This window comes from Myotis lucifugus, unplaced genomic scaffold (genome assembly GCF_000147115.1).
Source record: "Myotis lucifugus unplaced genomic scaffold, Myoluc2.0 scaffold_6, whole genome shotgun sequence".
Classification (NCBI taxonomy): Eukaryota; Metazoa; Chordata; class Mammalia; order Chiroptera; family Vespertilionidae; genus Myotis; species Myotis lucifugus.
In genome coordinates this window covers 7373897-7393340 of record NW_005871054.1, presented here as the reverse complement: position 1 = coordinate 7393340, position 19444 = coordinate 7373897, and the positions used below count along the sequence as shown (strand labels likewise).

General features: G+C 45.5%; 1 protein-coding gene across 2 annotated transcripts in view; it reads left to right on the top strand.

Annotated features, from left to right (window-relative positions):
- Positions 1-19444, top strand: part of EML6 (echinoderm microtubule associated protein like 6) — a 187420-nt gene that overhangs the window by 154659 nt on the left and 13317 nt on the right. The window contains exons 28-32 of one of the 2 annotated variants that reach the window (XM_023746785.1): positions 13551-13559; positions 14340-14418; positions 16769-16898; positions 18014-18112; positions 19087-19260. In XM_023746785.1, coding sequence (XP_023602553.1) covers positions 13551-13559; positions 14340-14418; positions 16769-16898; positions 18014-18112; positions 19087-19260 — 491 coding nt within the window. The remainder of the gene's footprint in view (positions 1-13550; positions 13560-14339; positions 14419-16768; positions 16899-18013; positions 18113-19086; positions 19261-19444) is intronic. The other variant, XM_023746778.1, reaches the window with a different exon arrangement.

Here is a 19444-nt window from a genome sequence, read left to right as displayed (position 1 = left end):
GCTTCCCTTGCCCAGAGAGGATGTCAGGATACCCAGCAGATGTCCTGAATGGGATGGGTGTGCTGACTGGACAGGTAGGAGGGGGGGCGGGCTTCTGGGGTCAGGAGGGAATATTTGTGGGTGTGACATAATCCTCCATTCTAACCAGAGGCTGCACGTTACTCTGTCACTTGGTGTACCTTCTCTTACTGTCTTCACCTGCCCACATTCGTTCAGGTGTGTTTGGCGATTCCAGGCCTATTGATTTTGTTGTCTTGGATCCTCTGTGGAGAAGGAAAGTTGCTGGTATTATTTCAGGCCTTTTAGATGTGTTATTGTAAATTATTATTGTAATCAACAAGAGAAATTGTCAAATGTTTTAACATTTTGTTTAAATTACTACTATTACTTAATTTGCCATCTTCATAGTAGGGAGGATAAGTATTGAATAATGACTTTTAACATCTAAAGAGAATTTCATGGATCTTAGATGTTTAAGAATTCACTATGGGCTCTTCACATTGATGGATACCCTGATGTCTACAGTTGATGAGACTCAAGTTGTTTTTTGCACTCATTATGGCTTTCTGCCCAGTAATAACTATTTAATAATAGCACCTTTTGCTGTTAGGTAGGATTTGTGATACAAAGAAATAAAATGTCACTTCCCCTCCTTTTCGGTTGAGAAAGGGTGGGTGTGCTGCAGGCAAGAAAAATCTGATGTGAAAAAACCCTAATTCCTCCCTAGAATCTTTGCCAGATGCTACTATAAAGGCTCAGACTTCTCCTTTTTTTTTTTTTTTTTTTAAATTATATAGATATTTCTACAATAGTCTGTAAATTATAGTTTATTTTGCTTGCAATGTAGTTTTTTAGTTTTTTAAAAGAGGCAATAAATGTAAGGGACTAATATTAAGAACCAAAAAAAAAGAACCATATGCACTATGAATATGTCCATGAATAAGCGTTCCACTTACATAATCTACTTGAAAAATCATTTGGCAGCCCTAGCCGGTTTGGCTCAGTTGATAGAGCGTCGGCCTGGGGACTAAAGGGTCCCGGTTTGGATTCCAGTCAAGGGCACATGCCCAGGTTGTGGGTTCCATCCCCCAGCAGGGGGTGTTCAGGAGGCAGCCGATCAGTGATTCTCTCTCATCATTGATGTTTCTATCTCTCCTTCTCCCTTCCTCTCTGAAATCAATAAAAATATATATTAAAAAACAAAAACATTTGGCATAAATTAAACATTCTTTTGAAAGAAAATTACCCAATCTTTCCAATTTCACGTGACATTATGTAATGAGTTGACTTGGCTATTATTCCAAGGTTGTTTGTGGATGATTTCTACAGCCAATGCTTTGTCGTGCTATGATTTAGACTGGCCCCTAAGATTAGCAATCTAACCAAATGCCTAATTCCAAACACTACAGCTGATCTCCAACCTAAAGTGAGTCTCATCTGAACCTTTCTTGGTCTTGGTGTGTCTCTGGGCAGGTCTGTAAAAATCTCATACCTGTTCAATGTAGGAAGAGGTGGACGAGGTGAAGGTAGAGATGACCCTAAGAAGAATTTTCTATCTTAAAATCCAGAATTTTGAAGCTTCCTCATTTTCTTCAATACGCCAGATTGAAAACTTGTTCATAGCATACACAGGATTGGCTTTTTTTTTAATACAAAAGAAAAAAAAATGCTTCATAGTATTATGAGATATGTGGGGAGTTATTTTAGTACTTGACTGGCATTAAAAAAATAACTCACACCAGGGTGTAGTGAAGAAAACGTGTTGTGAAGAACACAATTTTAAGATAAATACAGGGTCCAGAGGAATAATCAAGCCTTTTCTGTACATAGCCGTGTCTCTGATAACTTACACCAGCATGAGTTCCCACTGGGGCTGAAAGCAGAGAGCACCGCACAGCATGCTGGGAGCAAAGCGGGCCACAGCAGGAAGGGGCGAGCAGAGGAGGAACCGTGAATAGTGTCTGACTTAGCAGCCTCCATGGGGCAAACCCTAATCAGAATCAAGAACAAGCGGTGTCCACCAGTCGTTGTCAGTAATTTTAGGGGAGCCTGAATCTCAGAGATATGACTATAGGCAGCTCTGAACAGGAGAAAAGACAAGGGGGTGCCAGGCAAGGCAGGGCCTTCAGAGAATTTGTGAGGAAGCAGGATGAGAAAGGGAAGATGGGCAGGGAGGGCTCCTAACGATAAGTCAGAAGAGGGCTCACCCAGGGTACAGACTGGGTTCCATGGACTCCAGTGTCCCAGGCGTGAGAGAGGCAGAGCCAGAGAAATGCTGGGGCCTCAGACCACAGGAGCATGGGGCAAGGCAGCACCCAGGTTCTCAGGGAATATTCAGGACTGTCACCTGTGACACTGCTCCCTTTGGCTCCATCAAGCCCTGCTGATTCCAGGGCCAGGCTCTGCTTGACCTTCCCCTTGTTCCTTCCTGTCTGTGTCTGGCTGCAGATACCTGCCTGTATCTGGGTGCATTTTCTAAACACCCAGGCATGTGCCCATAAGACTAATGGGAGACAAAGACTCAAGGACCACAAGAGACATGAGCTTGGAATACCCAGTCAGTGCCGGGGGAAGGCATATCAATTAAAAAATAGGATTTTATTTTTAAAATCAAGAAGTCATTTTTTACTCCTTCTCACCTCATTTTTGATAAGCTGAGCACAAATTAATTGATTATTATTGGTATATATTCATTTTTTAAAGCATAGTTTATATTGTTTCTTGAAGTAATAGTAAGTATAACTCTTGTAGGTTCAACTTTTATAATGAATGGCTTGTAATTGTTTCATGTTGAACTTGTCACTGTTGAGTTTTTAACAGAGCTTTCTCTGGGTTGGTGTACGTGGCTTTGTTATAATACCAGCGTGCATTTCTGAAATTGTCCTTGTTGTTTGACAAGAGATCCACACTTGTCTTTGGCTTTCCTGTCCTGAGCATGGAATCTGGTCTCTATCTAGTGCACATTGCTTTGTTCCCCATAACCACTAGAGGTGCTTAAATTATTGTAGGCTAAATAGAAAAAAAAAAAAACACACAACACACTCTTTTTTTAAGGTTGGCAAAGTTAAGTTGATTTTTAAATTTAACTCTTTTTTAGCCTTGTTTTAATGGGAGTTTTTGTGGGGTTTTTTTGCTGTCTTCACTGCACCATGTTGTATGTTGTATTTCTGAAGGTTATATTGGATAGTGTGGCCTAAAACTTCAGAAACCTTTCTCTTCTCTAATTTTGATTCTTGGCTCAAGTTCCCTAACATTGGCTTCATAGAATACAAAAATACAGGACACCTAGTACCTTAAATAGAATTTCATAAAACTAGTAGACAGTGAAAGGAATAATCTTGAATCTTTCAAGTTTGGCCTAAACTCTGTGGCAGTTGAGGCCCCAGAAAGAAAGAGAGAAATATTCTGAAAAGGGAGTAGTTTGGGGAGAGCTTAATGAAGGAACTATTAACAAAGGTTTGGGCAATAATAAGGGGAACAACAGGGTTGGGGCAGCCTTGGGGATAGCAACAGCTGAAAGCCATTACCATACCTGGGCCTGGAGCGGGAAAAGGAGGAAGCTGTTGCCAGATGTGGAGAACAGCTGCAGGAGTGGACCACATTATGAGAGCTGAGACCTGAGGGAGGGGGTTGAAGGTAACCAGCCTGAGGAGGTATCAGGAGAACAGATGGCGTTCTCCTTGCACCCTGTCCTCCGGTGCCTCTCTGGCGCTGAATCCAGTCAGAAGCTGAAGGCGAATCCAGTGGTGCAGTCCCCAGAGGTGGCCTTGGAGAGCAGAAGGGTAGAGATATGAAAGGGCACATGGAAAATATCCAGCTCATTCTCCTTGAGTTTTTTTGTTTTTTTTTTCCCTAATAGAAACAGGTGTTGTTATCACAGAAAAGAACTTCAGGCCATTTTAATGTTAAACAGGAACTACTATCACTTATAAACACCTTTGAATATACACAGGTATTTATCACCCAGTATTACAACAGTGTATATATAATCAATTAAAAATGCCAGTGAATACAGCCAGATCAGTAAAACTTTACCCAGTTCAAGTGGAACAGTTTTGAGGAACCTTGGCCTTGACACCACTGTCGGAGTGCCTCTGGCATCGCATTATAAAAGACTCTAGCACACTAAGTCTGACTTTTGTAATTGAAATTTTGTATTCACATTACATGGTGATAGTCCCAGATATTTTTTCAAAATAATGTTTAAACATCTTTAGCCCATCTTCAAAGGTTTTTATTTTCACATTAAGGAAACAAAAATCAGAAATTAGAAATTTACAACCATAGACATGTTTAGTGCCAATATCCGATATTCTTGTATGAATCAAACAATCATACAACCTCAATTTTGCATTCTGTGTAACTGCATGATCACCACAGAGGTGAATCACCAGGCATTTCAAAAATAATTCATAGATAGGATCTAATAATATCCCCAAGTGCAGGCTGTGGCCTTTTATTAAAATCCAGATGAGCTGACCAACATCAGTCTTTCTAGCTGGACCTGGTGGGGCCATGGATTGTAACTTATTGTTAAATATCTGCTGTTTGACACATGGTCCTCATCTCCTCCTCACCCATCTGCTTAGATTAACCATCTACATGGGGAATAGTAAATAATTGAGTTTTTTATTTGATATATTCTATTGAAACCTGGGGCTTGTGTTCAGGAAAAAAACACACACGTAAGTTGATAATGACAAGATACAAAATTAATACAAATTGAACTATTTTTACAGAAATCGGCATATCATATTCACTATCTTTTATCTTTCTGAGTGGATGCAGTAGTTAGCTCAGAGGTTGCTGTCTCAGTGCACCTGAGTCCGCAGTCTATATTTTTTCAAGGCTTTTTATTAACAAGTGCTCAGGCTTTCCGCTTTCCGCTATCTATCCAGGGATGAACAGGGAAATCCATTCTATTTCTTTTTTTTTTTTTATCCATTCTATTTCTATACCATCTTTAAAACATTGTTTTACTTATTATTACATTTTCTACCTTTTACTAAAAGAAGGAAAGATTCAAACCCTAGGTCTCCCCTCACCCCCAATCTTCTCACTACAGCAGCTGCATAACTTATGGGCACAGCTCAAAAGTCCACACTGAGCAGATGTGCATTTTTTCCTTAGAAAGGCCTTGGGCTTGCTGCTCGCCTCTCCTGTTTATCTCAGATAGGGAAGGTCATCATCTCTCTTTAAAAACAAAAAAAGTCTGAAGTAGAAAAGTTGTTTTTTAACCCTTAAATTGTATTGTCTTAGCACGAGTTTAATGTAGTTTGCCTTAGAAATTATGATATTTATAGTTTCAGTCATTAATTTATTTTGGATAATCTGGTCTAGATATTCAGCTGTTTTGCCTGGCTGTGTAATATGTACACAATCATTTTCTAAAAATAAGTTTCAAGAAATGATTATTTTGATACACTTATATCAATCAAGCTTCGTCTTAATTAAAGACTATTTGCTTTCCAGAAAGGGGGTCCTTAATACAGTTAGAAAATCATTTTTTAATTTCTATCCTCTGAATATCTTTTTTTTCTAAATGACAAAGTTACAAGGTTCAGCTGACTATAAGGGATAATATTTAGTGCACATATTTTAAAGTAGAAATTCTCACAGTTAATTTTTTATGTGAAATCAGTCTCCATCGTGGCCACTTTTTAAAGCAAAGGTTAGTAACAGAGTTTTATATCAACTTTGTTATTACTGCTTTCTAACATTTGAAGCCTTTGACATATTCAGTCCTCCTTTTTTTATTTTTTATTTTTGTTCTGAATCTGTGGCGTTTACAAAAAGTGTTAGCTCCGTGAGAATCAAAGAAAAACTCAGCTCCCTTGGATTTTCTTTCACATTTAAAATCTCAGCAGGTATCCGGTATTTACCTGGAAAATGGCTGACTACATCTGGCAAGGGCACGAGGGAGTCCTTGGCATTAATCTCACTTCTGACACCAATCTGCTTGATCACAATAGGACAGTGATGTGAATAATGGAAAGATGGCAGTACAAAAGTTAGACGTTACGTTGTCTCTTTAATTGTAGAATGTATGGAAAGATACAGATACAGTTACATAAGGCAGGAGCCGACAGCATTGCCTCAGGCAGTGTCAATTTCCCAAATCCCCAGAGTCCCAAGGAAACAGACAATGACAGTCCCCATATGGGTGAATTCACAGATTCTCCCATGAAATGACCCCAAAATTCTACTCCAGCACTAGGGTTTTCCAAACTTTGTCTGAAACTGTGTTTATAGCTGACTCAGGAAGGCCCTAAGAATTATCTTCTCCTACTATCTCATATCCATTCCAAATTGATTTATACAGGTTTATGAGCTTAAGCAAAAAGGAAGTCCTGTAAAGACAGCTGTACACCATAGGTTTATAAAGAAATGTTACCCGGATTTTGTTTGTTTTTTCAGCCCCAAAATTAATATCCTTCTTTGATCCTAAGGTTTAGTCCTTAGAATGTTCCCATTAAAAATATGGGAAAGGTTTAATATCGGTTCATTAATGTATGGGTCCATAGCATCACGGTATTTAAAGCTCCACTGGGTTGTAAACTTCCCATGAGACTAGGTTCCTTGAGGGTCCGCACTGTCTATCATGGTTACCACCACCTGCCTAACGCAGGTTAGTAAACAGATGAGTAGATGGGCTGGTGAATTTACTTAGCCTGCTTCTCTTAATATTGAAGTAAATTAATCTGTCCTCAAAATGGCCTACAAATCCATTCTTTGTCAACAACTTTTACCTTCATTTTGTTAGCCTCTTCGGTGGTCTTCTCTTTGTGGGGTATTGTGTGACCCTGTGTAGAATCCAGTGATGTCCCAACTGGCCCTGGGACTGCTCTTGGTTAAATGATTTTTTTAATCTTCACACCATCTGTCCGTTAGATATTAAAATGTTTATTTGGTTTAAATTTCAGTAATCCAAGGTCAAAAGAACTGAAAAGGAAATTCTGTGTTATTGTAGCCATCACACCTATTTTTACAGACAAAGCTTCTTTGTCGGCAGATTCGCAGTGAAACAAAGAATATTCTCATTGGTAGCAAAGTTTAAAAATATTGGAAACGTTTAGATGCCTGTCCCTGAATTGAAACAAATCACCATCTATCTATTGGTAATCCCACTTTTTTTCTAAACATTTATGCTATGTTTAAGGACAGAAATCCACTGGGAGAACCTGCCCTCAATTTAAAAAAAAAAAGCTTTATTTAATCAGAAAATTCACATTTCAATTTGCCTGAGGTGCAATGAGCACGAGGAAGCAGACCATGCTCCCCTCCAGGGTGATGTCAACTAATAAACAGCCCAGCTCTCCTGGCACAGTCCTCAGCTCGGCAGGCCTGACAGAGGCCCTTTGTCGCCCTGATCAATAGCTTCTTTGTGAGCTTGTATTGTTAGAGTTGCTAAGAACTGACAACCTTGCTAGCAGGTGCTACTGAACTTACCAGACTGAGATCTGTCAGAACTGCTACGTCCTATCTTGACACTTGGTCCAATAAATGGGGAGGAACCTCTAACGCTGCATTTCAACCCCCTTTGTGATGACAGAGTGACCTTAGAGGGCAGGAGTCAGTACAGAGACCTGCCGTTGCATATATGTTGAGTGTACGTGAAGCTCAAACCTCACATCATAGGGCAAACAGGGTAAGGGGTGTCCCTGCTCTTCCAGAGCATTGCTCTCTCAGCTAAATTCTCCTTCCCGTCACCCCTGGGTTTGGTGAGAGTTCTACACTCAGCTGCTCTGAGTATCTATTATACCCTGAAACACTGAAATTAATCATTTTTAAGGCCCACTGTCTAGCTATGTAACTCCACCAGAAGTTAAATAGTTAGTTGATTTTTAAAGGGAATGTAATGTTACCATCATAAATGATTTCTTTATTCAAACCTCTTGATTTTCTATTGTTTGAAGCAAAGTAATGATGTCTATATAATGAATAATTAAACCTGCCATTCATTAGAGAAGAGTTTCCTTGCTTTTTATTGCAAAAAATGTGGCAGGCCATAAAAATCCAGAAGTAAAGTGCTATAAAATGTTTTTAAAAAATATTTATGCACCTAGAAAATCATATTCCTACAGTGTAATCAGTTGACCCAAACCCACTCACTTATCACAAGTAGGTAAACGCTTTTCTACAGAAAGGGAGCGTCTCTTAGAAGACAGTGTCAGAGTTGGGTCCAATTATTTTAATCCAGTCTCCAGACATCTCTGAGCTATCCAGTTGGAGGGAATGGATACTACCGGGGTTGTTTACTTTGCCTCTTCCTACTGTTGTGTGGTCGTGATGTGGTAACTGATGAGGTACCAGAGCAATTGCTAGGGTGCACGATTTGTGCCCCTTGAAATGATGTTATTGAGCGTAAGGTTCGGTGGATCAGGGTGCTTTTTATAGGTGTGTTTAAATATATTGGCATGCTTTTAAACCAGCCCCATCCACTCCTTTGAAGTTCATGTTATGCTCTGCCTTCTTCCATCCTTCCTTCCTGTCATTTATCAACTTTGTGTCTCTGAGGAGTTCAGGTAATAGTCAACTGGTCAACCTCAGCTCCTGCCATGCCATGGGTTACATTGTTACCCATAGTGCCTCTCTTCTTCAGTGACTTAATCTTAATCTCCTTTAGATTTGTCATTCTCAGTACACCCTATCTTCATCCCTATTATGACATCCAGTGCCTAGACACCACCATTTTTTTCTAGGTTCATCAGTTCCCTCCTGGCCTTACTTTTTTTTTGCCTACCTAAATGTCACTCTTCCAGTCCTCTTAGCTCTTCACCCCTATATTTCTCCTACAACCCATCTCTTCACTCTTCTGACTAGAAAGTGACATTCGTGCAGATTGCCTCACCAGAGTCTGCTCATTCATTTTTATTCTTGTCTTTGGTTGGCTCCCTTTGCCACCCTGTCAGCAGTCAGACAGATCTTTGCCCCCTCCTCAACCTTCTGCCTACATCCTGCCCCCTCCACTCCTGGAGATGGCTTTTCTAACCTCCTTCACTGAGAAAGCAGAAGCCAATGGGCGTGAACTGTACTTTTATACTCATTTCTGTCTCCTCTATCTTGCCTCCCATCCTCCACCCCCATGTACACTACTCACCTCCTTTCTTCTCTTCTCAGAGGAAGTGAATCTCTCCTCCTGTTCAGCCCCCCAGTGAATCTCTCCTCCTGTTCAGCCCCCCATTGTCCGAGCTCCCTCATCATCTCTCATCTGTTACTCCCCTTAGCTAGATCCATGTCCGAAGCCAAGAAACACATTCCAGTCTGTCCCATCCCCATCCAGATCTCTTCAAGGAAAAAACAAATCCTTTGACTTATTTTATACCAGTGGTTCTCAACCTTCCTAATGCCGCGACACAGTTCCTCATGTTGTGGTGACCCCCAACCATAAAATTATTTTCGTTGCTACTTCATAACTGTAATTTTGCTACTGTTATGAATCGTAATGTAAATATCTGATATGCAGGATGTATTTTCATTGTTACAAATTGAACATAATTAAAGCATAGTGATTAATCACAAAAACAATATGTAATTATATATGTGTTTTCCGATGGTCTTAGGCGACCCCTGTGAAAGGGTCGTTCGACCCTCAAAGGGGTCGAGACCCACAGGTTGAGAACCACTGTTTTATACACTGACATGTATATCCCCACCTTCACCTTCCCTCCCTTTTCCCCTTCTCATCCAGGTTTCACCAAGCCTCTCCTTCACTCTCTAGCCCATTCCATTTGTCTTCTGTTCCTATCATCCTGCTGACATGGTGACTTCCTAATTCCCAAGTCCAATCCACTCACCTCTTCCTGCCTCTCCAGCCATTCCTTCTCAGTGTCCTATCTCTGCTTCCTCTCCCAGCCCCTCACATGCTGTTGGCTCTCAGGGTTTCACCCTTGGCCACCCTCTCTTTGTACCCTGATTAAGCTCATATATTCCACCCATTGGGGGATGATTCCCAAGGTCCTAAATCTCTTTGAGTCCCACCTCTCAGTTGAACTTCCAACTAGTATAGCCAACCTGCAGATATCCAACATTTGTCACACCAAAATTGAATTCATCGTCTTTCCTTATAAATCTTCTTCTGTTGCAGTCAGTGGTGCCACCATCTACCCAGACGCCCAAGCAAAAAACTGGTATTCCAGTTGAATTGCTCTTCCTCCTTTATCCATTAGAGCTAATCAGTTAGAGTCCTTGAAGTCTGCGTCACCAACATTTCTTTGAATAGTCACTTGTTTCCTTCTCCACAACCACTGCATTAGTCAAGATCTTTATCATCCCTCCCTTGGACTATTATAGTAGCCTCTTCAATAGTCTGCCCACCTTACTCATGGTTCCCTTTACTCCATCCTTTATGCCTTCCATTTTTCACCCAAATACATTAATATTTGCCTAAAATGGCCATGTCTAAGACTATATTCCCATTTTTTAAGGGTTGCATTGTAGGCTTTAGTCAAGAGCATTTGTAAGATGGGAGGCCCTCAGGTCACCCATAGTTCTCCTGCCTGACTCCCTTTTGCTCCACTTCATCACTGAGCAGCTCTACAGATGGTTCTGGAAGACATAAGAATACATTTAACATAATCCACTTTCTTTGGTTTTGATGATAGAGAGCCCCCCATGGCTTTGGACACTTTTTCTAAACCTGGATATATCCTAGAACATTGGTCTTCTCCTCTCTTCTCTCTTCTCTCTCTCTGTCCCCACAATCTGCTCAAAGCGTGCTCCCTTCTCCCCAGAAAGATGCACACGTGCAAACACGATTTGGCATGAGTGCCAGGGTTTTCACTGAGCCCCTGAAGCCCATCCATGGGGTGATGGCTCTTGTTTGTGGGCAAATCTAAACAGTCTCCAGATCATCCACTGGTTTCCATCTAAAACCAAGAGGAAGAGTCATTTGATTTCCCAAGACATTTTGAAAACTCCTGGAGCATTTTTATAGCACATTTTGGAATATAATGACGTCTCCTCCAATGACACTTTGAACATTGTCTGACTAAAACGCTAAAAACAATTTCAAACTTGCATTTCTTGGCTCAGTGGAGTCAAGTTTCTCCATACCCACAGCCTCTATAGAAGCTGCTCGGAACCACTTCGTTTCTCACCCGATTTCCAAGCCTGACTCCCCCGTCGGCTGTCAGGCTGTGACTGCTTTTCCTCTCTTCCTTGGTCATTTCAGAAGCCTCCCCAGGACCCTAGCCTCTGAACCCTCTCCTGCACAACTCAGGCCAGCACCCGCTCTGCTGGCCCAGCAGCCCAGGGAGGAGGCAAAAAGGAGCAGGCACCCAGGCCCTGGCCTCCCTTCGGGGCCTTTTGTAGGGTGAGAGCCTATGTCAGGGACACTCCACATCTTCAAGTGAGTCTAAGCTTCCTCTTCTGCAGTCCAGCGGCTGGCCAATGAGGTAACAGCGGGGATTGACCTTCCCTGCCCACAGAATGTGCCGTTTCCACAGGGGACATGAGGGCATGAGGTGATGACTCTACCCCAGGCGTGGGGTGGGTCTTCAGCAGCCCACACCCCCGGCACTGGGCACGAAGAGGGCCGCCTCCTTACTTAGCATCCAGCACATGCCCGAGTTCACAGGCCTCTCCTTGGGGTTCCTGTCGTCACTCTCTCTTCCTTGGCACAGCTTCTCTCCTGCTCTCGAAGCCCAAGCTAGTCCACCGTCCTCTCTCTGGATTATCCAATTCGTTTGCTCTCTTGCCAGGCTCCCTCCTTAAATTTCTTGCCCAATGGAAGCTCTCCTGCTCCTTGGTCTCCCTGGAAGTCTTCAAAGCCCCCCTTGCCCCAGGAGGCCCCTTTGTGTCTGGGTTCCTTCCACCTCCAACCCCCACCCCTCACCTCCAACTCTTAACCTTTCTGAGTGTCCCTGCTGATTCCCAATGGCACTCACCTTCCTCGCTCTCCCTCCCATCCTGTGTGCCGTGGGAACAGCCAGCTACAAAGACTTCATTGGCCTGAACTGTGAGGGAATGCTCTCATGCGCTCCACTCTTTCCCACCTCAGCACAGCTTTCCAGGGTCACATTTCCAGGGGCCCCTGAGGCTGGGAGGATTTAGATCCACTGAAAAATGCTAACCCTCAGCGTTCGGCGGTGTTGGAAATGTTTGGCAGTCCCTCCCATGTCTGATGTGACAAACACTGTGTAGAGATGCCCGGAGAGAAGCCTTTAATGCTTGTATTGTGTTTTAACTTGCTTTCCTTTGGAGGCAGGGAATTGTCAAGTAAGTACTCACAGCACCCTGCCAAAGCGGTGTTCGCTGAGCATCCAGCGCTAAGCGTTCACGCAGAGCCCACCTCCGCCAGGGGTCTAGACTCAGTCCGCTGAGTTTGCCACTACGCAGGTGTCTCCCTTTTGCCCCCTCACCTTCGGTGTTGAGGCGATGCAGCTGTAAACATGTGCTTGTGAATACGAAGGAACATTCTGAGATTGCTTTACTTTTCTGTTTTTAACTGAAAATCAAGGTGAAAAAAAGCATCCTCGGGGTTGCCGCTGCGTGTGTACATATATATATATACAGTCTAATGTATATATTAATACACAGTGTCTGTGCTTGTATGCATACTCTATACACACTGTATAATATGTGCCATATTATACAACCCTGTGTACCCTGAAGACCAGCCCTGCGTTGAATCTCAGATTCTGCCCTATGAACCATGCTGCAGTCCCAGCGTCCCCGTGCGCCCATCTCAGACCCTGGCTTGCTTTTGTCATCAATGAAACCTTCTTAGGGGAAAGAAGAAACCCACGGATTTCATTTGAAAGTCCCACTAAAACAGAAGAAAGAGCAGATGTCCTGGGAAGTGATAATTAGTGTGCAGGAAGTGTCTCATTGCGAGAACTGGCAAGCCCCGGCCTCCTGGTTTCGCCCCATTTGGCGGCGATGACGTCAGCCGGGGGTGTCACTTTGCAGAGATGTGCTCGCTACCCGTTCTTCGGTGCTGATGATAATACCATGGGATCCAGCGATCATGTATGGTTACATAACATGTTTTGATTGAAGAGTTTCTGAGAAAATAAAGGTAGCTTGTTTGTTTTCCCCCCCGGCACAGAGATGCAAGCCGTTCCAGCAGGCAAGCTGCCCTACCAAGAAACACGGGGAATTATTAGGCTAAATTATGAGTTGAACTTGATTCGAAAACAAAGCATCCATTGTGCATAACGCCCAGTGCCATCCAGGAGGACGGGGTTGTTTTTCTGACAAACGCTTGTCCCCAGCACACTCGCAAACCAGCAGCGTCCCCAGGCGCATTCGCAAGGCCCCGGAGAGCGCGTGGGAAGCATTGACAAGGCTTCCTTTTTTCTCCCCGTTCTGTAGGCGCTTTAGTGCAGAGTTTGCCCAGAGACGCCAGGGTATGAGCTTTCTGAATTTGTAGACGGGTGCACTCTTTCATTTGTTTTAGTTCTTTGCTGGCATGCCCGGGAAGCATGGTTTGTGCCACACAGGAATGTCTGTTCACTTGGAAAGTGCTTGTGCATGAATGAGGTGCTTGCTAATGCGACTCTAAACTGTACTAAGTTTCTCACTTGGCTTTGTTTGCTGCTTCCAAGGGGATCAAGGTAATCCTTTCTCTTCACCTAACCCAAGAGCAATAACTAATGGATTCGGAACGTGCGGCGGTGCTGGTGCGGGTCTCCCCTACCCATCCGTGGTTTCCCAAACTCCAATAGGTCGATTTAAAGGAGCCCCAGGTTACCCAAAATTGGCCGAGAATCCATGAGGGCTCACCCATGATAAAATCTCCTAAGTAAGTGGAGAGGCCCAGATCTCCAAAACTGAGGAGGGAAAAGCAACCTCTGCTGTGAAGGTAGCAGTGGAACTAGACCAGAGCCTGCGGGATGGAGCAGGGTGGTTCTCTGTTTTTGACCCCTTGCTTCCTGCTGGCCCTCTTGTGTGGTGAGAATCACCTGAGGCCATGGCTCCCAGGCCGGGCTGGTGAGTCCCACTGCTCCCCATGCTGTGATTTTCACTACCTAACTCTGAACGATTTTGATGGGTCCTGTCTGAAAATGGCGGAAGCACGGCCTCTACCTTCTCAAGCTCAGGCTCCTCTTTTGGTGTTAAAGTCAGCCATTGGCTCACGTGGATTTCCCAGCCCCTGGGAGGGAGGGACTGACCCCCGATGACCACCTCAGTGCCTGCGAACCGAGGTCCCATCATGCAGGACCCTTAATGTCAGAAGCTTTTCAGGGGGTGGGTGGAGGTGGGCAAGGGGGGAGGACTGAATAAGCCTAGGTGGAGGGTCCTCTGAGGGGGTGGGGGGAGAAAGGAGCCACGCCCAACAAGCAAGCTTGCTGCCTTTGGTCAACACTGTTTCTCCTGGCCACTCTCTGTTCCAGACCGCCCGTCAGCAGAGCAGCTCCCCAGCCTGAGAAACTCCAGAAGAACAACATCACCAAGAAAAAGAAACTGGTTGAGGTGAGGAGGTTAAACACTTGCGTTTAACCGGATATTGATGTTCTGACACCTGGCGGACATCATCTGCAGGTCCCTTCAAGGGAACCTGGATGGATCCAATGGGTCTCGTTCCTTCTCCCTCCTACACAGCATTGTGTTCCCCATCCCACTGTCACATTCCCTCAGCCCTGCCTCTGGTCCTATCAGTACTAACTTCAGAATGTCCCATGTCCTTCAAATCTGGTTCCTTTTTCCTATACTGGGTACCCCTAGGGGAGAGCGGGAGTTTATTCACTGTCTGTTTTTTGAGCACTCACCCTGCACCGGGTACTATGCTTCACACCTAGGGGGTAAGTACTTTCATTGTTTCCATTTTGCAAATGAGCACATGAGCTCAGGGCATTTCAGTGACCTGTTAGGCCCCCTGCCCAAGGTCACCAAGCCAGTAAGTGGCGAGGGGTGTGGACTCAGTGGTTGAGACTTGGGATGGTGGCGCTGGTAACCACCTGTTTTCTGGGCGAGGCCTCCTAATGTTCTTCCTGTCTTTGGACCCCCGTCCCTCTCATGCCCTGATGCCCTATCAGCTCTTTGAAAGATAACTTCACGTTTCACCCTGGCGTTGAGACCCAGTTGATTCCCACATCCCGGCCGATTGGGATTCAAATGAATGGGTTCAGAACTTTACCAGGCGCTACCGTTCAAGCTCATCTCCTGTCATTCTCACTGTAACATAAGTCTCCGCTCCCACCCCTATTGCCTAGTGGTCCTGAAGCTGCCTTGGGCTTTTACGCCCCTGATTAGAACGTCTCAAGCCCCATTCAGATTGGAAGCTCCTCCTCCTCCTGCCCTAAACCTTGGTCCTTCCAGGCTCTTTGCTGACGTCTTCTCTTTCCTGATGCTCTTCACTCTGAACCCTCCTGCACCCAGCCTGCTCCCTGCCACACACCCTGCTGCCATTATTTGTGGCTCAGTGGTCTCCCGTACTGGACTTTGAACTCATGGAGGCCAGAAAAATCCATCTTCAAACTTATTGGAAAAGGAGTTCACTGGGGGGATTTCTCATGGAACCCAGCACAGGTCAGGAAATACACCCGAGCTTCAGTAGAGACCAGATCCAGGAGCTGAAAAGCCATCATCAGCCAAGATGGTGCCTTCGTCTACCCAACTGTGTGTCTGACTCAGTCTCCTCTTTTTCTGCAGACTTTTTTAACTGCTTTGGTGGACTTTGGGAGAAGTCCACTAAATTCCTGGGAGAAACCATGTGATTGGCCCAGCTTGAGTCAGTTGTCCACTAGGACTGGGGGTTACATAATTACACACACATAGTTCTGGGAAACACAAGGGGGTGAGGGTGGGGGTGGCGGGGGAGAGACTGAGGGCTGGGCAGACATTCAGTAAGTTAAAAGGAGGAGAAGACGAGAGATATTTTTAAAAGCAAAATCATAAAGATAGGAACACTCATGGTACATGGCTAACTAGATAAGTCAGCCTGAGCAAGGAGTACAGGAGATGTGTGTAGGGGCTCATTGTGCCAACGTAAGGAATTTGGGCTTTTCCCCATAGGCAGTGAGAGTTAGCAGATGCTGTTGAGTAAGGACATGGTGTGGTGCTTTAGGAGAATTAATCTGATGTCCGAAATTGGTGAGCTTTGGAGAAAGAAAAGGCCAGAATCAGAGATCATGGAAAAATGGAACTCACCTCTTCTTACTCATTTCCCACCAACCAGCATCGCGCCTGGCACAGAGGCACTGCCAACAATACATGTGCGTCAGATTGAATTAGGAGCTCGTCTGATCCAACTCAGCCACTGCTCTTTGTCATGGGAGACAAGACAGGAAGAAGAGAAAGACTGTAAACCCAGAACAGTATCTAGTTGTTGAGAAAAAAAAATGCAAATTCTGTAGAAACTTTGTAGGGCGTGCACCCAGCAACAGAATGAGCGTGGCATTTGCCTCCCTGTTCTGCTCTGCCAGGCCCAGCTGTGTGTGTGGGAATCAGAGCAAATCTCGGAGCCACCATTCAGCTCCCCTACGAGTGCCTGCCAAGGCGCAGACAGACGTCTAGGTAACCTTTATAGGGCATCAAACCCATAGACTTTGGCTCACCTGAGGAGCTGGGAAGCAAATCTAGTTTGTTTAGAAAACTCACTATAATTCTAGGTGTTAGCCTGTGCCCCTAGCATTCCAGGCAGTTAAAAAAAAGGGGGATGGGGTGGGGGGCTGCATTTTATCCGCAGCTGGACAAGCAGCAGAATGTTTTTAGCGCGAGGTTGGCTGTTTCCCGGGCCCTGCAGTCCCATGAGAGGCATGGCTGCGCCTGCAGTGCGGGCTGTGCCTCTAAGGGCCGCTTTCATCTCTGTGTGGGGGTGTAGGAGCTGGCTCTCGACCACGTGTTTGGCTACCGAGGATTTGACTGTCGCAATAACCTGCATTACCTGAACGAGGGTGCCGACATCATCTTCCACACCGCGGCGGCCGGCGTCGTCCAGAACCTCTCCACAGGTGACCGAGCCCCGAGAAACCGCCTCTGACTACAGGCCTTTGTTTTAGCCTTTCTGTGCACGGGCCCACATTTAGGTGCCCCACAGCGTAAGCATCCTCTTCCCTTTAAAGCCATTCCTCTATTCCAGACTGGTATCCTTTAGTCCTAGAAAATGGGCAGGCTCATGCTAGAAGTGTCAAATGTGTCAAGGTCAGGAGAGGTGTCCAAGGTGCTATCAGCTCCCGGGAGGCTGACAGGGATGGAGAGAAGCCAGAAAGAGGGCGTGGGGAATAGAGAGATTCCAAGGCCTAGGGGAGCTTTCCTCACTCATTTTTAACTGTGACCAATTTTTTAGCAGCTCAGATTTTCAAGTTTTGCTTGTTGTGACGATGTAGCTAGGTTTACAGTGAGAATGAGAATACTTAAACACTAAACAAAAATACCCAAAACTTAACTATATGACTCTTACATTAAAAAGTTTAAAAAGAGACACAAAGTGCAAAAAGAATTCTTCAGAAATTAATTTAATAGACACCCATAGCTTTACCACCAGATTTACATGTTAATATTTTGCCTTATTTGCTTCATATCTTAAAACCTTTTATTGCTTTTCAAATTTTTATGTTCTTCCCAATTGGTGTAGTTGCCCATGCATAGGTTTTTAGGCAGTGAAATCACTGGGCACATAGTGACTTGTCTTTTGGGGGGGAAGGAGGGCCTTGAAATTTTCTGTGAATTTTCTCCATTTTCTAGCCTCTCGTTCTTATTTTAATAGTGATGTGCTGTTTCCTTGTATGTCAATCATTCACCTTCCATTCCCAGGCATGAGGGTAGGTTTACAGTGGCCACTTTGACCATCAGCCTCCTCATTCTGGACTCTGGAAGCCCCTGCACTTGGACTGTGCTCTGGGCCCACACGGGACAGCAGGAAGGATCGAATGGAGCTGACGTGTGTTACATAAGACACCAGCTCCTCTCTCAGATCGGAAACAGACTATGTACATGTGAAAAGTGATCTCCTGTCTCCCCAGGGCTGATTCATTTCACAGGGCATTTCCAAAGACGCCGCACGGAGCTGTGGGCTGGCCCTGAGGTCTTCAGGCTCCCCCGCTCACCCTCCACGTCTCTCTCCCAGGGAGCCAGAGCTTCTACCTGGAGCACACGGACGACATCCTCTGCCTCACGGTGAACCAGCACCCCAAGTACAGGAACGTGGTGGCCACCAGCCAGATAGGTAGGCGGGTCCTGGTGCAGCCGAGCTCCTCCACGCTGAGCAGGAATGTTGGGAGAGGGCAGGGTGGGTCACTGACGCCCACCCCTTCTTGTTGACGTTGCTGTTGATTTTTTGAGCCCCGAATGCCTCTGAGTTGCTTGGGTTAACACATCCAGTGATTGGCGGTTCTGAGGAACTATAAAGTCAGACCATAGCTGATTTCCCGATCACTGCATGCCCCCGTCCCTGTGGACCGGTGAGATTTTTCAAACCCAGGGGATCAAATGAAGAGCCTCCTGTCTGAAGCCTGGTGGTTGTGCTTGGTCAGGAGAGAGTCCGGTGTGTGTCCCCGGGTCTTCTGTGCCTGGGAAACTGCCAATGACCAATGGGAACTGACTCACGTTTGTGAAAAGCATGTGTGTGTGTTTTTTAGCTTTGTCATCTCAAGGCAGTTTTTACAAACATACCTTCCTGCTTGTCTTCATTGAGCCATGTCCATTTTTACATTTAATTTGAAACTTTCTGATGCTGGTGCTGAGTGCTTCACTATTTGAAACGTGACTGACTTTAGCTGTTGTTTTCCCCCGACGCTTCCTCATTGCCATTGCCCACCTAACGCAGGTGACCTTGCGGAGACCCCAGGTAAGGCTGTTCCATCGTGAGTAGTTTGCACAGCAAAGTCATGCCGCTGCGTCATGTTTGCTGGTTGTATCTGGCTGAGTCGCAGATACAAAGCGTTGACCTCATCCGTCTCCTTCTTGCGACCCCTCCACCGGTGTGCGCGTTGGGCGTACGTGCCCTTAGTCCCTGTCTCTACGAGCCCAGCAGATGCTTGCTGTTGTCTTCGCCTCTGGCAGGTCAGGCTGTAGGTCCCTCAGGCCCAGTCGCCGAAAGGCCCCTGAACGCTGGTCTTAAAGACTTTTACACGAACGCAGGTGTTGCCTTGTCTCGGCCGTTCTCCAGCCTGAGCTCTCTGTCATGCCTCCCGCATGCAGGAACAACACCTTCCATCCACGTCTGGGACGCCATGACCAAGCACACCCTCTCCATGCTGCGGTGCTTCCACTCAAAGGGAGTGAATTACATCAACTTCAGCGCAACCGGGAAGCTGCTGGTGTCGGTGGGCGTGGACCCCGAGCACACCATCACCGTCTGGCGCTGGCAGGAAGGTAACCGAAACAGGGCTTTCTGTCCATGCGGGGGGCGCGCTTGCGGCCTGGGCTGGGCTCGATCTGCCTCCCTGCCAAGCCCAGGAGGCCCGGCCGCTGGGGCAGCAGATCCCAGGGCTCTTGGGATCCTGGAGAAGCTGCCCATTGGACGCTCTGGGTCCTGGACCCCACGGCAGAGAGGGCT